At 33.0% G+C, this 17,022-nt stretch overlaps 1 protein-coding gene across 1 annotated transcript; it reads right to left on the bottom strand.

The window, feature by feature from the left end:
- Positions 1-7,067: 7,067 nt before the first annotated feature.
- LOC117182342 (putative gustatory receptor 28b) lies at positions 7,068-7,485 on the bottom strand. The gene is made up of 3 exons (XM_033375504.1): positions 7,375-7,485; positions 7,219-7,308; positions 7,068-7,152 (listed from the first exon to the last, which is right to left on the bottom strand). Exons 1-3 carry the CDS (start codon positions 7,447-7,449, stop codon positions 7,087-7,089), a joined length of 231 nt encoding a protein of 76 aa, XP_033231395.1. The 5' UTR covers positions 7,450-7,485; the 3' UTR covers positions 7,068-7,086.
- Between the last annotated feature and the right edge of the window lie 9,537 nt (positions 7,486-17,022).

The raw sequence follows: 17,022 nt of genomic DNA, 5'->3' as shown, positions 1-17,022 counted from the left end.
AATTTGATTACTTCTTAATATCTTAATCTCATTCTCATTTAATCATTAGTTTGATAACCATTTAATAAATGATTATTTATTAAATACTTGTTATTAATTATTATTTAATAATTATAGATTTTTAAATCTATTTATTTGTTTTCCATTTTTATTATATACTACAAACAAATATATTTATTCGTATCCAAATCCATGTATGAAATACACTTTTTTCTATTTTCTAGGCAACGAGTATTATAATATATTAATTTTTCCAACTTACCCGGAGATAACTTATTTGATAATCTATTTATTTTGTGGAAATTTAGCAACTCGATTTCTTGTTAATTTCCTTTTTCGCTCCATACCGTAATCGACCGTAATGTTATGACCCAGTCGCAACACAATATGATTAAAAAAGAGCAATTAATTATTACACTGTTCATCAATCAGCTGCTCGATCGCAACGCCACAATAACAACTTTTCCCTCGCTTTTCCTCGAAAACCTCTTAATAGAAAAATAGCGCTCGTTCCAAGCAAGGAAAATCTGTCAGGAATTAGCAGGTGTCGTTCGAGTTAAAACTGATCAGGAAATCGTAGTTAGATTGTATCCAGGCACTGGCAAGGAAAAACTAATCTCGTACTGAATAAGGAAAATGTATTGATTACTAGTCAAGAATTTCCTCATTTAAATCTATTCAGGAAATTCTAGTTAGGTTGTAACGAGATGCTATCAAGATTCTTCAACTTCGTTTTTCTACATTTCAGCCCTACGAGTTATTTTTCAGTGTTAAGAAAGGTCTAGACCAATTTCAACTAGGGTATAATTTCTTTGCGTCCATATTTTCATTATTTATTTTTGCAATATACAATTGGATCGCATTCAGTATTTATGCGTGAAACAACTGTTTATCTCCAACAGACTAAGTGGGTTCGCCTTTAAAGCTTGTATTCATGTATATTGTATTCTATGTTTATATTCCCTAACTGATCTTGCCATAATATTTGGTAACATTATTGTTTATATTAAAAAAATCAAACTAATTCCATATTATATACCTGTTTGAGAAATGAAGCTACATCAGCATTGAACAATACAGCGTACCTTATGGAACAATTAACCCATAAATATTATGGGTTTAATTACACTTTTGTCGATGCCTTATTGGATCTCATCTTCTTCTTAAATTGAAGGCAATGTCCTTCAAACCCAATTACAACCCTAAGTATAACTGGGTGCTTCAGCTCAAAAATATGTTCACTCTATCTAACTCGGAGAAAATGCGGCTTGACTTGGATTCTGCATCGCTCGTTAAAAATATTGATGTTTTTCTAAATAACTTTTCTTATTATCTCTGTCTTCAAGTCTTCCTACATCTTACACTCTATCCGGACTTTCAATCATATCTGCATCTTGGATTACCTTTTTATATAACTTCTATTAGTGTTCAACTTAGACTGCTGGGCTCTATTAGGAGTTGTATATATTTTGGTAAATGTAAATTACGGGGAGTAATCAATTTTTCGAGTTTTTGGAATCATTTTTTAGACATTACGGAAAATCTGACGAGAAAGTATAGATACTTGTAGAGAATTATCTTATAAAGAATTTCATGTATCAGACATATGGGTTTGACACTCTGAACACATCCCCACGAGTCCTTGAATACTTCCCCTAAAACCAAAAATGCCTATTCTCTATGAAATGGACCTTTTGATCACGGTATTCTCGTCCTTTTCTACTTAAAATTATTTACATTGGTCTAATGAAATATTTGTCAACATTAGGTAAATAATTTTCAATTATTTAAACAAATAGAATTTCTGCAAGTAATTTGTTTTCAAAAATTCATTTTTTAGTAATTATTACTATTGGTCTAGTGGAATATTTATTAACATTGGTTCATTAATTTTCAATCATGTAAACCAATAGCATTTGTTTACATATGTTTTCTTTTGAAAATTCTTTTTTTATTACAAATTTTACTATTTATTGAGTCAAATTTTTATGAGCACTGATTAGTTAATTTGTAAGTGTTTAAACAAATAACATTTGTATAAATGATTTCACAGGCCCACAAAAAGAAAAAAGTATCCTGAGCAGATCACCAGACAGGTGTATTCTTATTTATTTTTCGTCGCTGAATTTGAATTCGAAGTCAGATTGGGGGGTTTCCCAGTTTCATTTCGAGAAAAATGAAAAAACATGGTTTTTCATGTTTTTTTATGGTTTTTCAAAACCAAAAAGCGAAAAAATGAAAAATGATCTGAGAACAAATTTGATCACTACGGATTGAAATACATCAAAAACCATAGCTTCATATTTTTCCACGAAATCTTAATCCTTGCGGGACTTTGGAATCCGTCGCAACGCATGAAAAACCATATCCCCTGAAACTACAAGGAGCTGATTCGTTTAATTAAAATATGTATATGTATATGTATATGTAAATACATATATAGTCAAAGAAAATATTTTCAACATAATCTAAAATGGTAAAAAAATTAGTAATTGATAATCCGACCAGATTACACAAGGGTAACAGTGTAATGTTGTGCTTTGCATAGGTACATAAAGCTCCTGTGCGCAGCTAGTAGCTTATATGCATCCTTTCCTCACCACTTAGTCTCACAAATGACGTGGCACGTATGCACAACTAGGCTTACGGTTTCAAATGGAACACGAATCATCAGAACAATAGTTAAAGCACGTGCCTAATTTGCTGCACAAAAAATTAGTGTTGTCTCCTGTCGGGTTCCGCGGTCCTTAAATTTAATGTGAGTTTAGCCTTGAGCTCAAGAGAGGATATAATTTGATAGTTCATTACCGGTAATATTATTTATCACACATTGTATCAAGATGTGAGTGGTATTTCATAGATGAATCAATAAACTCAGTACCATTACTGTCAAAAACCTGCTGCTACGAAGTGTTGGCCACGATGACAACTGCCTTGAAAATCTGATGTGTAGAATGATTCGTCCGGCCCAGCCCTTCGTAGTAACAAAGCCAGCGAAGGCGTGCTGTCCTGTAGGGGAACGCTAGGATGTAAGGATGATGCCGTAGAGTCTCCGACGACGAGTTGAGATTGTCCTCGTCAAATTCGGGAAACTCTCATACTTAGGCCTGGGGAGGTATGAGAGTTATCACCCCTAAGACGGTGTGAGAGCATATCAGATGAGACGGCTGCAAGCGACTCTGATGAGACTGAAGACGAGTATTCTTCCGATAGAGAAGAGAACTTCATCCCTTTCGGTGAAGAAAGACCTACGAAAAGATTTAGTCAAAAAATCTTAATGATCTATTTAAAAAAGCTGGTCTATCAAAGGAATAAGCTGAATTTATTGCTTCGGAGTTAAAGAGTAGGAATATGTTGAAAAAGGGCACTAGAGTAACTGTGTATCGAAATCGAGAGGAAAACTTTTGTAAATATTTTGAAAAAGATACAAATCTAGTTAACGGCAAAAATGTGAAAGGACTTATCGATGAGCTTAAACCAAGCATATATCAACCTGAGAAATGGAGATTGTTTATTGATTCATCAAAGCGCAGCCTAAAGGCAGTCCTTCTTCACAATACAAACAAATACGCTCCTGTACGATTAGCACATTCAACTGTGCTAAAAGAAGAGTATTCAAACCTTGAAATGGGTTTGAAAAAAATTACGTATGAAGAACATCAGTGGCGCTTATATGGAGACTCCAACTTCTCTCTATGATACTTGGACAACAATCTGGATTCCCAAGTATCCATGTTGCCTGTATATGTTTGATAGCAGGGATAGAAAAAATCACTACACAAAAAAAACTTGGCCATCAAGAACATCTTTTGAACCTGGAAAGCAGAATATTATAAATGAACCACTCGTCAATCCATCCAAAATTTTAATACCTCCTCTTTATATCAAGCTTGGTTTAATAAAACAATTTGTTAAAGCTTTAAACAAGAAAGAGCAATGCTTCGAATATTTGGGCCAAGTTTTTAGTCACAAACGTGATGCTTAATTAAATCAAGGTATCTTCGATGGCCTGAAATCTGCAGTTTATTTAGAGATGCAAAATTTGTTGAAACTATAAATGATACCGAGAAAGCGGCATGGATAAGTTTAAAAAACGTGGTAACAAAATTTTTAGGTACTACAAAAGATGCGGATTACGAAAATTTGGTAGCAGCAATGGTACGAGATTTTCAGAAATTAGGCTGTCTAATGAGCTTGAAACTCCAATTCCTTGATTCGCATATTGATCGATTCCCAGAAAATAATAGTGATTTCAGTGAAGAACAAGGAGAGAGATTTCACCAAGACCTAAAAGAATTCAAACGTCGATTCCAAGGACGATGGGATGTAAATATGTTGGCAGCCTACTTCTGGATGATAAAAAGGAAAAAGAAAACATCGGGACAAAAACATCGCAGAAAACTTTTACATCGATCATTCGAAGAGAAGCGTGTGCGTAAAAGGAAACCAATTTAAAACCCCACATTTTAACCATTTTTTTTATTATAAACCATAAAAAACCATGTTTCTTGCATTTTTCACGAAAATTAACTAGGAAAGCCCTCAATCTGACTTCGGATTCGGATTCAGCGACGAAAAATACATAAGAATACTTCTGTCTGGTGATCTGCTCAGGATACTTTTTTCTTTTAGTGGGCCTGTGTTTTTTTCGTAGATGTGTTTTTTCTTACTGAAAATAATGACTGTTGGTCTAGTGGTATATTTGTTAGTATTTTTTAATTAATTTCAAATTACGTAAAAAAATGCTACTGGCTTAAAAACAATAATTTATTATTTATTTTCAACAAATTTTAATTTGTGTAAAAAATCATTTTTCCTCAAAATTAACCAATGTTGAAAAATATTCCACTAGACTCATATAAATAATTATAAGTAAAAAAAAACGAGAATATAGTTCTGACAAGGTCGATTTCATGAAGAACGGACATTTTTATTTTATAAGGATAATTTTCAGGGAATCGTGGGGGTGTGTTCGAGGTGTCAAACCCATATTTCTGATACTATACATGTAATTCTTCGTTGGATAATTTTCTACAGGTCTCTATACTTGCTCGTCACATTTTCCCGAACTCTACAAAATTTTTCCAAAAACTCTAAAAACTTATTTTTCCCCATGCATTTTACGTAGAAAACTTCAAGTCCACTAGCATGAAAAAAAAATTTCCCATGAATTTTCGGAATAGTAATCCAGAAAGAAGATTGATTAATATATATCTAATTGAAAATAACCGATGTCTTAAATTCCCGACTGAATAATCGGTTGTGCATAAGCTTACTAACCAACTGAGTGTGAAAATTAAGTTCCTTCGTTTTCTGCATGCATTTTGGATGCAACCTCATGGTTTAGGATTTTTTATCAAATTCTTTATCTTTTAACTATATTTACTTATGATAAAGTAACATAAGGCTGCATAGAAACTTTCAAACTTATTACTAAATGATTTTAAGGCTTTGTGGAGATACAGTTGTTTGAATGCAACCTACAACTTTAATTTTTTTCCTGTAGAGCAAAAGAATATGTTAACCTTCTAATATTAAAAGCTCTGACTTTGCCTTTTTAAAATTTTATTTTGCACTTTATGCTATATCTTATTGTTATTAATTATTTTATGTTCACTTATACCTCTAATAATAAGTTATTATCGTAAGTTTAATTTTATCTTTGAAGTCCTTTTAAAACTTAATAAATATAGCTATTTTGAAACAAATGAAACAGAAAATGTAAAGACTATTCTTTGTTACTTTCACCGTGTACAGAATATTGAATTTTACTTATATTTAGCCAAATATAAATGTATCAATTATAATGAGAAGCTGATATAATAAACTAAATTATACGATTAAAAATATAGCAATGGAATTATTATAGTTTGTTTTGAATTTATTGGGTACCAATTTACGACTATATGTATACAAAAAAATTTAAATTTATATGCTAATCAATAATATTAGTATACAAAAATTGGCTCGTTGCGCAGGCACATTTTCATCGCACGCTACATTGACAATTTTGAATGCTTCGTGTGCGGAATTTTGTTCTTAGGCAGTTTTTCTACCCAGTTTGTCTATGCATCTTCACATTCTGAATCTTCTGCATAATTAAGTATACTTAAAGAATAAATTCTCATCTTAACACTAGTGTTTCGCTCTCGATTTTCGACAGAAATTTTTAAATATATGTTGATTTTCTTAGCTACCTTAGAAAGAGAAGCTACAATCCTTTCTTAAGACTTTCTTCCGTATCACATGTTGTTATGCTAAAATATAAATTTTTTCATAATTTTTTTAATGGATCAAAAAGAAATTTCTACAAATCTTCTTTTCAAATTTTTACGTGTCTCGCGCCTTTTAGCGTAATATTAGATTTTTCAATTTTGAACATCAGTATCGATAAATAGATTAAGAGCGTCAAACTCTATCGAAAAATCGTTCGAAGAAATTTATCAATTTTTAAAAGCTGGAGTTCCTCAAATTTTTCTCCATAATTCGCTTCGCTTGGCTCCGAATTTCAATTTTCAATTTTTCTCATAGAATTTTCGATGTAGATAACCAAATTACAAATCCTGTCAAAAAACGGTTAAAATTAGTTGTGTAGAATTTGAAAAAAGTGCAATTCCTCTTCAAAACTGTTTTCTATGTCTCACATGGTTTGGCTCAAAATTAGAATTTTTTTTCTCATAGCATTTTCGATAAATAGAATCAAAATGCCTATCAAAAACATTTTTTTTAATTCCTCTTAAAGATCTTTCCCGCCTTTAACGTTGTTTGGCTCAAAATTTGCATATTAGATTTTTGCTTAGCATTTCCGACGGATAAAACCAGAACCGTCATTTAAGTAAGGCTGGTTAACAAATTTATTTTTGTTTTTTTACCCACAAAAAATGCGTCAACACGAACAGAAAGACATAGAAACATACAGACAGGCAGACGCCATCGCCAAAACTTTACTTACAGCTTCAAGCGTGCTCAATACGTGGAGATCCGTTTAAAAACAGAGATGTGAAATTTCGTAAGATGCTAATACTTTCTCAAGCGTAAATGATGAGAATTTGACAGCTTCCAATTGATTAACAATTACTTATCCTTTTATTTCTGAACTCCAATTTTGTAATGTATCAATAAAATGAGGTATGTCGTTACTTGTTGCAAAAACTGAAACATATGATCATATTAAATATTTTATTTTATAAACTCGGTTCAAAGTAATAAAATTCTTACCCCTTGCACGAGAGAGTAGTCCAAGGTCATGAATCCACACAATGAAAATTCCAGAGGCCGCTGGGTGAGTTGTAAAGAAAATTGTTCAACCTGTTCATTTAAGAGAGAATTAATTAATATTATGATGTATAGTATAATTTAAGCAGGGCTCCTTACCTCTTCTTTTAATTCTGCATTTTGAATTGTATTTTTCATTGCAAAAAGAATGTCTCTCGTCCTACGTGACTTCATGTAAAGAAAAATTAGTTTGTGAAACAGATAGAAGGCATCCATCCAGAAGGGTTTCGCAACAAGAAAAGGGAATTTATTGAATGGATATGGTTTGAATCGGATAATTAAAAGATACCGATTCACTCGAATTTCAATCATTTCAATTTCCACCATACATCCACCACCAATTCAAGCAAACCTTGTTAAATTATTATTCAGTTTTTTAAATCGGAACAATATTTACTGACTAACTGAGTCGTATGAAATGTAAGAAACTCAGACAGTGAATGACATTCTGATTGCTTAGATTGAATAAAAAGAAAATCTGATTTTTCTCAAGAACAACAATACAATGTTTCGCCTAGTAAAAAACTTCAGAAAGTATGAACTTCCATTCTGCCGTGATTTGAAAAAACGCCGTTAACTGTAAGAAATCGAAAAATGAGTTTTTCATATCTTTGGAATCATGAAAAGAACATAATCTTATTACAATAAATATATTTTTTTAATTAATTATAACTTTAAAAATTACGATTATCTAATTGTTGGAACACACCTTTAGCTGCAACGATAGCGAGTTGTGATTTGAGAAAGAGCGATCGTTAAACTGCAGACATGAAACATAGACGGCTGAATACGGAACAGAAACATTGACGAAAACGCCGCAAACGACAGTTGCGAAGTTAATTGAAATATTGGTTAGCTTTACTTCGAAAAAAAGTTTGGTATTTCGCCCACATTTGTGCTAAGTCTTAATCAAATGCCAAAACTTCCACAACTTCAATATGGTGATCGTAAATTCTCTTTTTTTTAATTTCCTTCGGCTTTACCGATTCTCACCACGTATCTCATGCTTCGCACTTGATTTTGTCCAAAATATGAACTTTTTCTACATTATTTTCAACTCTATTATATCAAATGTATAATATATTTATTTCTGTAGATAGGTCTGAGCCTTCTTGTTAAAATCTTGCAAGATAAAGTACAAATTTTATTTTTAATGATTACGTTATTGTTTCTTATTTTCCATTACATTTTATAGGTATCAAAACAAAAATATTTTTATTGTCTTATTTTTGTAATTAAAAAAGTGCGAATCGTATTAAAAAGAAAAATTTTATTAAATATTTTGAGCAACATTTGTCGTTTTGCATTAAGTTTTATTTCATTATTTTCCATGTTATTTTTTACGATTTAAACAAAAAAAAACACATTCATTATTTTATTTTTAGTATATTTTTACAACAAGAGTTTATAACAAATTTGAAGTTATTTTTTATCAAACCACTTTTATCTTCTCTTTTTTGTCGTCTGCCGTGTCGTTTAAAAAGATTATTTGTTTATTATTATTATACCATTAAGCCATTTCCCTTTCCGGACAGGCGTGACTTATTCGGTGGGGAACGCAGTAATGTGAGGACGAGGCTACAGATTCTTTAGATAGATTTAGAATTCTCGTGTTACTTGTTCAAATAACAGGTTCGTTCCGCAGCACTCTTTCGAACCAGGTAAGAATATAAAATTATGTATTGCCATTTTATCTTTATTTGATATATTTTTACTTCTAATAATAATCCGTCACTAGTGAATAGGCTACCACGATATACTTACTTATCAACTTGGTATATTCTCTCATCATTTAAGACAATGTTGCATATTTTTTTCTCACTCTGTCCTTGAAACGCCATAATTTTGTTTTATTTGTGTTAATGTTGAGGCCCATGCTCTGTATGCTTATATTCCGTTTGTTCAACATTCTTTGCAAGTCTTCGATTGATTCTGCCACAATAACATTATTATCTGCGAATGCTAGCCCACGTATCCTTACTCTTTCGAGATTTACACCTTCTTGGTCGAAGTGGGTCATTCTTAAACACTTATCCATGAATATAATGAATAGCCATGAGGACATAACGCATCCTTGTTTAATACCTTGCGTAATATCGAAACAGTCACTCAGTTTCCTATTTACCCTTAGACTCGCTTTGCTACCGGTATATATTGTTTGTATAGCTTGTAGGAGCTGTCCATTGACTTCGTACTCTTTCAGGACTTCCTTTCATGAATCCAATTTGGAATTCTCATATCTTTTCTTCTGTTATTTTCATTGCCGTGCGAATAAATATTTCTAAATATATTTTGTTTGCTTTTATCTCTTTTTCCTTTGCTGTTTGGTAAGAAATTCGATTTTTCGAGTAATGTGGAATATAGTCATTCAAAGCGTCTAGTATCTCATCTGTATTAAAGAGAATTTCACCTTCACTTTTTCTGATACTGACAAACTCTGTGATTTTACTTCTCTTTATATTTTTAAAAGGCAGTTTTTTGCTTCCTTCACATTAATTTTGTAAGTTCTTTTCTTATTCTCTATGTTTCTCACCTCATCGCTAAAACCTGCTATGTTCAAAGTTCTCTTGTACGCTTATTTCTTTTAATTTTGAGCTGCCTGAATTTCATCATTCTACCATGCATCACTAGACATTCTTCTTACAATCGCAGTACCACACACTTCAGTCGCACTCCTCACTAAGTTATCATTGATCATAACTGATGCGCCCTCTATATTTTTATCTTATATTAGCGCCTTCCAATGTTGGTCTTTTATGCGTTCGTTTATCTCATTCTGAAAGTTCTTTCGCACTTCCGGTTTCTGTAAGTTCTCAATTTTGATTCACGTTTGTTTTGTTTTCTTAGTTCCTTTTTTCTCCATCCCTAATCTAAGTTTATTTTGGAGACTAGAAGGTACTGATCAGTGTTGCATTCAGTACCTCTCAGGACTCTTGTATCTTTTACTAGTTCTGTAACTCTTTCATCCACAACAACAAAGTTAATAATACTGTGTTTATTTTATATAGAATAGGTGTACATGTGGATCATTTTTTGACTAAATCAAGTATTTGTAATAAAAAAGCCCTTTTATAAACAAAAGCCTACTAATCTGTCTCCGTTATAGTTTGTTCTCGGATCTCTAAAATTGCCCAGTACTCTTTCTGTATCCTCCTTTTGGATGCCTACCCATATATTTATATCTCCTAGCAGAATTATTCTTTCAGCATAATCGCAAATACCTATTGTGTCATCTCGAAAGTCCCAAAAGGCGTCTTTTACTTCTCTCGGTTTACTATCAACTGGCGCGTAGCATACTATGGGAAGGAATCTTCTGATTCCTACTTTCATTCTAACTTACAGCATGCTGGGACGTACGAAACCATGATCTCCGAGATGCTGATTCGCTCTTTCATTTATAATTAAACCAAATCCATGCCTACCATGTGATTCAAAATCTACTTCTGACCATATTTTAAATTCGCCTTGCAACACCCCATTTTCTATGTCTCTACTTTCGCATCCCTTTTTCTTTATTTCAAGTACACATAAAATATCTAGTTTTCTTACGCAATTCTCTAACCTTAAGATCATTTACCCCTCTAGCATTCCAAACACCCAATCTTCATTCATCGCCTTTAAATTTATCGTGTGGGGCCTTTCGTCAATTAAAGTTTTAGTCCATTCCAAATCTATTTCATAATTTGTATTATCCATTGCTTAAATTTTTCACTTTACTATCACCTTCATGCTAAAAGTTTATTTTGCGAGTTGAAATCATGTCCAAGTTAAGTAGTGATTCATTATATGGTGGAAAGTATAGTTCTGACGTCAGTCCCACCAAGCTGCAGTTAATGAGTACGTATGTCTGTCTGCCTCTTTCCAAAATATTTTAAAAGAAATTAATCTATTCGATTGGCCATTGGTACACTCCTTTAGTGTACTAAACTAAATTTCAAGTTCGTTAGCCAGCCATTTTGGATGGAAATTTAAAAAGTGGACTCATTTTGAATATTTTCGAGATCATTTTTTTTCTAACTTAACAATTCTCTGTACGGTTGTTCGTAGTATTCAAAAGGTCAAACAATTTATCGCAATTACTTTTTTCATAACATCAAAAATTACCAGAGTTATAGCATTTACAAAACTCCAAAAACACACGAAAATGAACATTTGAAGCCAAATAACGCTCGATATAAAAAAAGTGAAGAAAAGAAAAATGTTGTTTTTTGAATGCCCTACAAGATTATTATAACAGCTTTATAAATTTTCTTTAAAAATCAAAAATTCTAATTTTGACAGCATACAAAATAATTAAAAAGCCAAAAATTGCATTTTTCGGCGAAACTATGCAGCATACGATAAAAGATGAGTATATAAAAATTGTGCATTTGAAAAAGATCTACAAATTTGTTGTCAACCACTTTTTGACAGGATGAGTAGTTTTAGCTTTAATCATGAATAACATTATGAACAGTAAAAATAAATCTGCCCGCTGCGTAAGCACATTCTTATCGCAACTTTGATCTTTTAATTTCTTTTTCGCCTCGTGTGTGGGGTTTCAAAAAATTAATTTATTTATGTTTTCGATGCTATTTTTTACGATTAAAACCAAAAACAGATTTATCAAAAAATTATTCATGACAAATAAATCATTTTTAAATCATTCTCATCAGAGAAGGTATTAGATTTCTCACTGTGAAATTGATATTTTTGCCACATCTCTCCTCCGTAACAGTTCTCCCAGTGGCATCTCTCCCTTCCAAAAACTTTTTAATGTCCAATTAAAAAAGGCTAAACTGAGGCAAGTCTCCCTGGGCTAATTTTCTTCCCAGTGGCTTCTTTCATCCGAAAAAATTTTTCGAGTCCATATTAAAATAGTAAAACTGCGACAACCCTCCTAGGACTAATAGTCACATCTGCGGCATCTCGTACTACCGAAAAGTCTCCCCAGTGGTATCTCTCATCCCTGGATAAATATTCAAGTCCACATCAAAGTGGCAAACGTGCGGCAAGTCTCTTATAACTGATTGTCACATCTAAGGCATCTCTCGCCCGCGGCAAGACTCCCCAGAGGCATCTCTCATTCGAGAATAATTTTCCAGCCAACATCAAAGTGGAAAAAATGCGGCAAGCCTCCCAGGATCAATTGTTACATTGGCGGCGTCTCTTATCAGCGTCAAGTCTCCCCAGCGACATCTATCCCCCAAGAAAATGTTTTAAACACTATCAAAAATGAAACGGCGACAAGTCTCCCCAGCGGAATCTCTCTCCCAAAAAATTTTCTTCAGTAATTATAAAGATGGAAAAACTACGACAAGTCTTCCCAGTGACATCTGCCTTCCAAGAAAATTTTCTAAGTAGTTCTGAAGATAGTAAAACTGCGTCAAGTCTCCCCAGCTGCATCTCCACCCCAAGAACAATTTTTAAGCGCTTCCAAAAATGTCAAAATTGCGGTAAGTCTCCCCAAGGGCATCTTTCTCACAAGAAATTTTTTTAAGTAGTTCCAAAGATCGCAGAACTGCTACAAGTCTCCTTAGCGGCATCTCTCCTCCAAGATATTTTTTCATTACTTCCAAAAATGGCAAAACGGCGACATCTCTCGCCCAACAACGTCTTTTAAGTTCTTGCAAAGATGGCAAAAATGCGGCAGGTCTTCCCAGCGACATCTCTTCCCCAAGCAAATTTTCTAAGTAGTTCTCAAAATGGTAATGCTGTGGCGAATCCCCCAGTGGCCTCTAACTGCTACAAAAAATTGCAAAGTTGTTCTAAAGGCGGAAAAACTGCGGCAAGTCTCTCCAGCGGCATCTCTCCCCCAAGAAAATTTTTTAAATATTTAAAAAGATGTCAAAATTGCGGCAATTTTCTCCAGCAGCATCTTGCTCCCAAGAAAATTTTGTAGGTACTTCCAAAGATGGAAAAACTGCCAAAAAATTCTTGTGCGAGAAATGCCGCTGGGGAGACTTACCGCTGATAAGAGATGCCGCAGATCTGAGAATTAATCGTGAGAGGCTTTCCGCAGTTTAAAGATTTTTAAATACCTCGAAAATGTTTTTCGGAGGAGAGATGCCACCGGGAAGACAATTAGCCCAGAGAGACTTGCCTCAGTTTAGACATTTTTAACTGACATGCTACAGATGTGATGTGCCGTAGTTGTAACATACCGCAGATGAGACATTCCGCAGATGTGACATACTGCACATGAGACATGCAGCAGATGTGACATGCCGCAGAAATAAAATGCCGCCGATGTGACATGCTGCAGAGACTTGCCACATGTTACATGATACGAACCCATTTTTTCATCGAAAAAAGTCGTAAGGGTAAACTCTTCTAGTTTCCGAGTACTACGAATATCCGTACGTAGAAATTTTCAAATTTTTGACATTGACAAAGTGTATAAAGATTCGAACAGTTTTCGTCAATTTTCTCGGCTTCGCTCATGTTGCAATTAAAGGTGTTGTTCTAAATCACGGCAATATAATTTTTAAAGTCTCATTGCTTACCTTAGTGCTGACATTTCCACACGCAGAATTAACATTTAGAAATCGGTAAAGACATTGAGCACACCATCCAAATAGCCAATATGATCCTAGTATTGTCAGGAAATCTCTCATCGCAAAAAATAGTAAGACTGAATAGAGCAAACGAAAATCCTGTCACAGAAGCAAGTAAAGCTATCAGTACCACTGTAACTTGTGTTTGATAAATTTTATTTAGTTGGGTTGATATTTTAGTCAGTTCCATATGAAGATATCTGAGAAAAATATCTGACATTTAGTACATATAATTTATCTGCAAGGAACTTAATCCAATTCATTTTGTATCTTTGTATAATTTACTAGATTAAATTCACCACTTACTTGGTCAATATTATTAACCTTTTTGGTCGTTCTGTATCAATTAATATATCGCTGCGTTCAGTTGACGTAATTAATGCACTTATTCTACTATGTGTTTTATACAATTCTTTGACAGCTTCTGGGTTGGTATCTATTGATAAGATTCGTCTTAAAAGTAGGTTAATGTTGTCGAATTTCAGTCCTATGTAGCTGAAGAAAGACAATAAGAAAGTTGAATTCCAACTTTTAAGGGTTTTAAATTAATTCTCTAAAATTATTCACCCGATCAACGTTTAAACAAATGTTGCTTTTTACAAATTAGGAAAAGCAATTAATGTCTTTTAAAAATAATAAAACATACTTAACTATCGACGTAAATGTGAGATCAACCACACAATTTAGTTGAACAGGATAATGAAGTAAATAACACATGTGCAAACATTGTGCAAAATCAAATTTTTGCATTAAAAAGTATGCATCAAATAATGCAACAGTGCCAATCATGACTGCCCACATCAATGTTTTCAGCACCGAATTTATAAAAACTTCCCTATAATTATTAGGGAGACCCAAAGTTTCAAAAGCTTCATCTACTAATTCTATCCTTTTGATGATCAGTTTGTATGCCTTTTTGTGAAAGTAGAGATTAATATTTATAATTTTCTTATAAGTACAATCAATAATTGAAGCTTGAGGATTTACTTACCTTGTGATAATACCAGCCAATAAGAACACAGTATGCCGAAATAAAAAAATTAGTATATTTGATAAAGTGAAAGATATTTTTTTTTATTTCGTATTTACTAAGTGGATCATAATAATGAGCATAATAATAAGCACTAACGCTGAACATTACGTAAACAAATGAAAGGGAGAACTGGGGCTTGCGTGAAGGATATTCGATTAAACTCAATCCAGTAAACCAGTTTAAAATCCTAATTGGAAATATTGCATCGTAAAATGTTTTTGGTTTAAATATCATGATTCACAAGAGTATATTCCTAAGTGTCTTTTTCCGCACATGCTTATTCGGAAAGCCTATGCTACTAAGTGTTAGACTTTCTATATCCCTTCGGTTATTTGATAATCAATCATACACGGCGACATCGGTACGCGCAGAAAGAGACTACTTAGATATGTAATGTTGATTAAAATACGCACGCGCCAAATCATGCATTTAGAAATTAGATTTCTTGACATTTTTATTTTTTCAGTTAATGGGGAACTTATCCACTTTGTCTTATATTTTAAATATAATAGTAAATTGTGAATTTAATAACATCAGATTCAATATTAGTATAACTATTAAAATAAGTAAGCTTTTCATGGAGGGAATTTACTAACGTACTACTCCATACATTTAACCTGGATTAATGGCATAATTATACTATTAAGCCATTTCCCTTTCGAAGTAGGCGTGACTTATCCACTGAGGAAGGGATTAATTTGGGGAAGGCGCTGTAGATTTTTAGATTGATCTGGAAGTCTCGTTTTATTCATTTAAGTAACACGTTCCTTCCGCAACATTGCTCTGGCCCAGGTTGCTCATCAATCTCTCTAGCGACCAACCCAAGTGAAGAGCCTCACAAATTCATCATCTAAGGCTCTCTACTCGGGCCCATTAGTATCCAAGAATTTTTTTTCAGGCGTCATTTACACTACTGACACTCTTTTTATTAACTATTTGCACACTTTTCTGTCCTGGCATACCTCTCTAGCTTTCTTCACGTCCATGAATTTTCTCATGCAAGCTCTTGTGTTTCTATGGCTCTTTAGGTCCCTTCGAATTAAAGCCTTATTTATATATCCCAACCATTCTATCCACGGTCTGCCTCCCGAAACTGCGACATTTACTTTATCTTCATACACTTATTTCTTTAGACGTTCATCTTTAATTCTCTCAACATGCCAATACCATCTTAGCAAATTTCTTTTGCATATATCAACTAGTATCTCCTCCACATCACATTCTTTGACTAAGGCGTAATAATACGAAATATCGCATAATAATGTATAATAACGCGTAATAATGTGTAATGGTCGCGTATCAGTCGCGTATTAGCTTTAGAAAGCGTATTAACTTTTTCGTCGATTAACCTCTAGTTGAAATATTTTCTGTAAATAAGGGCCAAGAGAGCATGTGAGAAAAACTAATTTTTTCCGCGTTTGACCATGCAATTTTCGATTCTCAACTTCCACATTTTGCATGCTTCAGGGAAGTGAATAGAAAAATGGAGACTTCGCTAAATTTAAGATTAAATTCTCTTTAGCATGAGGCTAAGGACATAATAAAATATTTACTGGTTCTCAAATTATCACGGAAATGGTAAAAGTTGTTCATCGCCAGGCAGTCGTAGTTCTATATATTGTTAACACTGTAAGAAATATATGTGTATTAAGTTTAATACAAATAGGATAGTAGCGAGCTTGAAAACTGAAAATATTTAAATTTCATTAAATCTTGTCCAATATTTACAATTAAAGTATTAATCTAAAATACGTCGATTGAATTGGTTTTTATGATGAAAGTGCAATGTATTGGTGGAACTTTTTCCCAAATTTTCCATGTAATGGCAGAAATTTAATGTGAGTACAGTTGATTGTAGGTTATTTCTGTTGTTTATTTGTGTAATCATACATTTCGATTTGAAATCCAATTTGATTTTCGGATAACTGGAAAAAGGTAGCATGTTTTTATTATTGAGAATCGAAAAGTACTGCTAAACTTATTTTTATTTTTTGTAAAGTGAAAGTATCTGAGTGATTATCGTGAATGTAAATAAAACTTAATATACGCGCTTCTTATTAGCGATTTCATATGGTTGTGATATTAATTTTAATATACATTGGTATTTTGAATTTAATACTATTTTCAACAGTGAACGCTCGGGAAACAAGAGACGGAAGGCTGCCGTCAACACATTAT

This window comes from Belonocnema kinseyi, chromosome 2 (genome assembly GCF_010883055.1).
Source record: "Belonocnema kinseyi isolate 2016_QV_RU_SX_M_011 chromosome 2, B_treatae_v1, whole genome shotgun sequence".
Lineage (NCBI taxonomy): Eukaryota > Metazoa > Arthropoda > Insecta > Hymenoptera > Cynipidae > Belonocnema > Belonocnema kinseyi.
This window is presented reverse-complemented; position numbering and strand designations above follow the sequence as displayed.

Coding starts and splice junctions, on each gene's coding strand:
- LOC117182342 (XM_033375504.1), bottom strand. CDS start 7,449: ATGAAGTCACGTAGGACGAGAGACATTCTTTTTGCAATGAAAAATACA. Junction 7,309..7,374: donor ATGCAGAATTAAAAGAAGAG/GTAAGGAGCCCT, acceptor TTAAATGAACAG/GTTGAACAATTTTCTTTACA. Junction 7,153..7,218: donor ACTACTCTCTCGTGCAAGGG/GTAAGAATTTTA, acceptor CATATGTTTCAG/TTTTTGCAACAAGTAACGAC.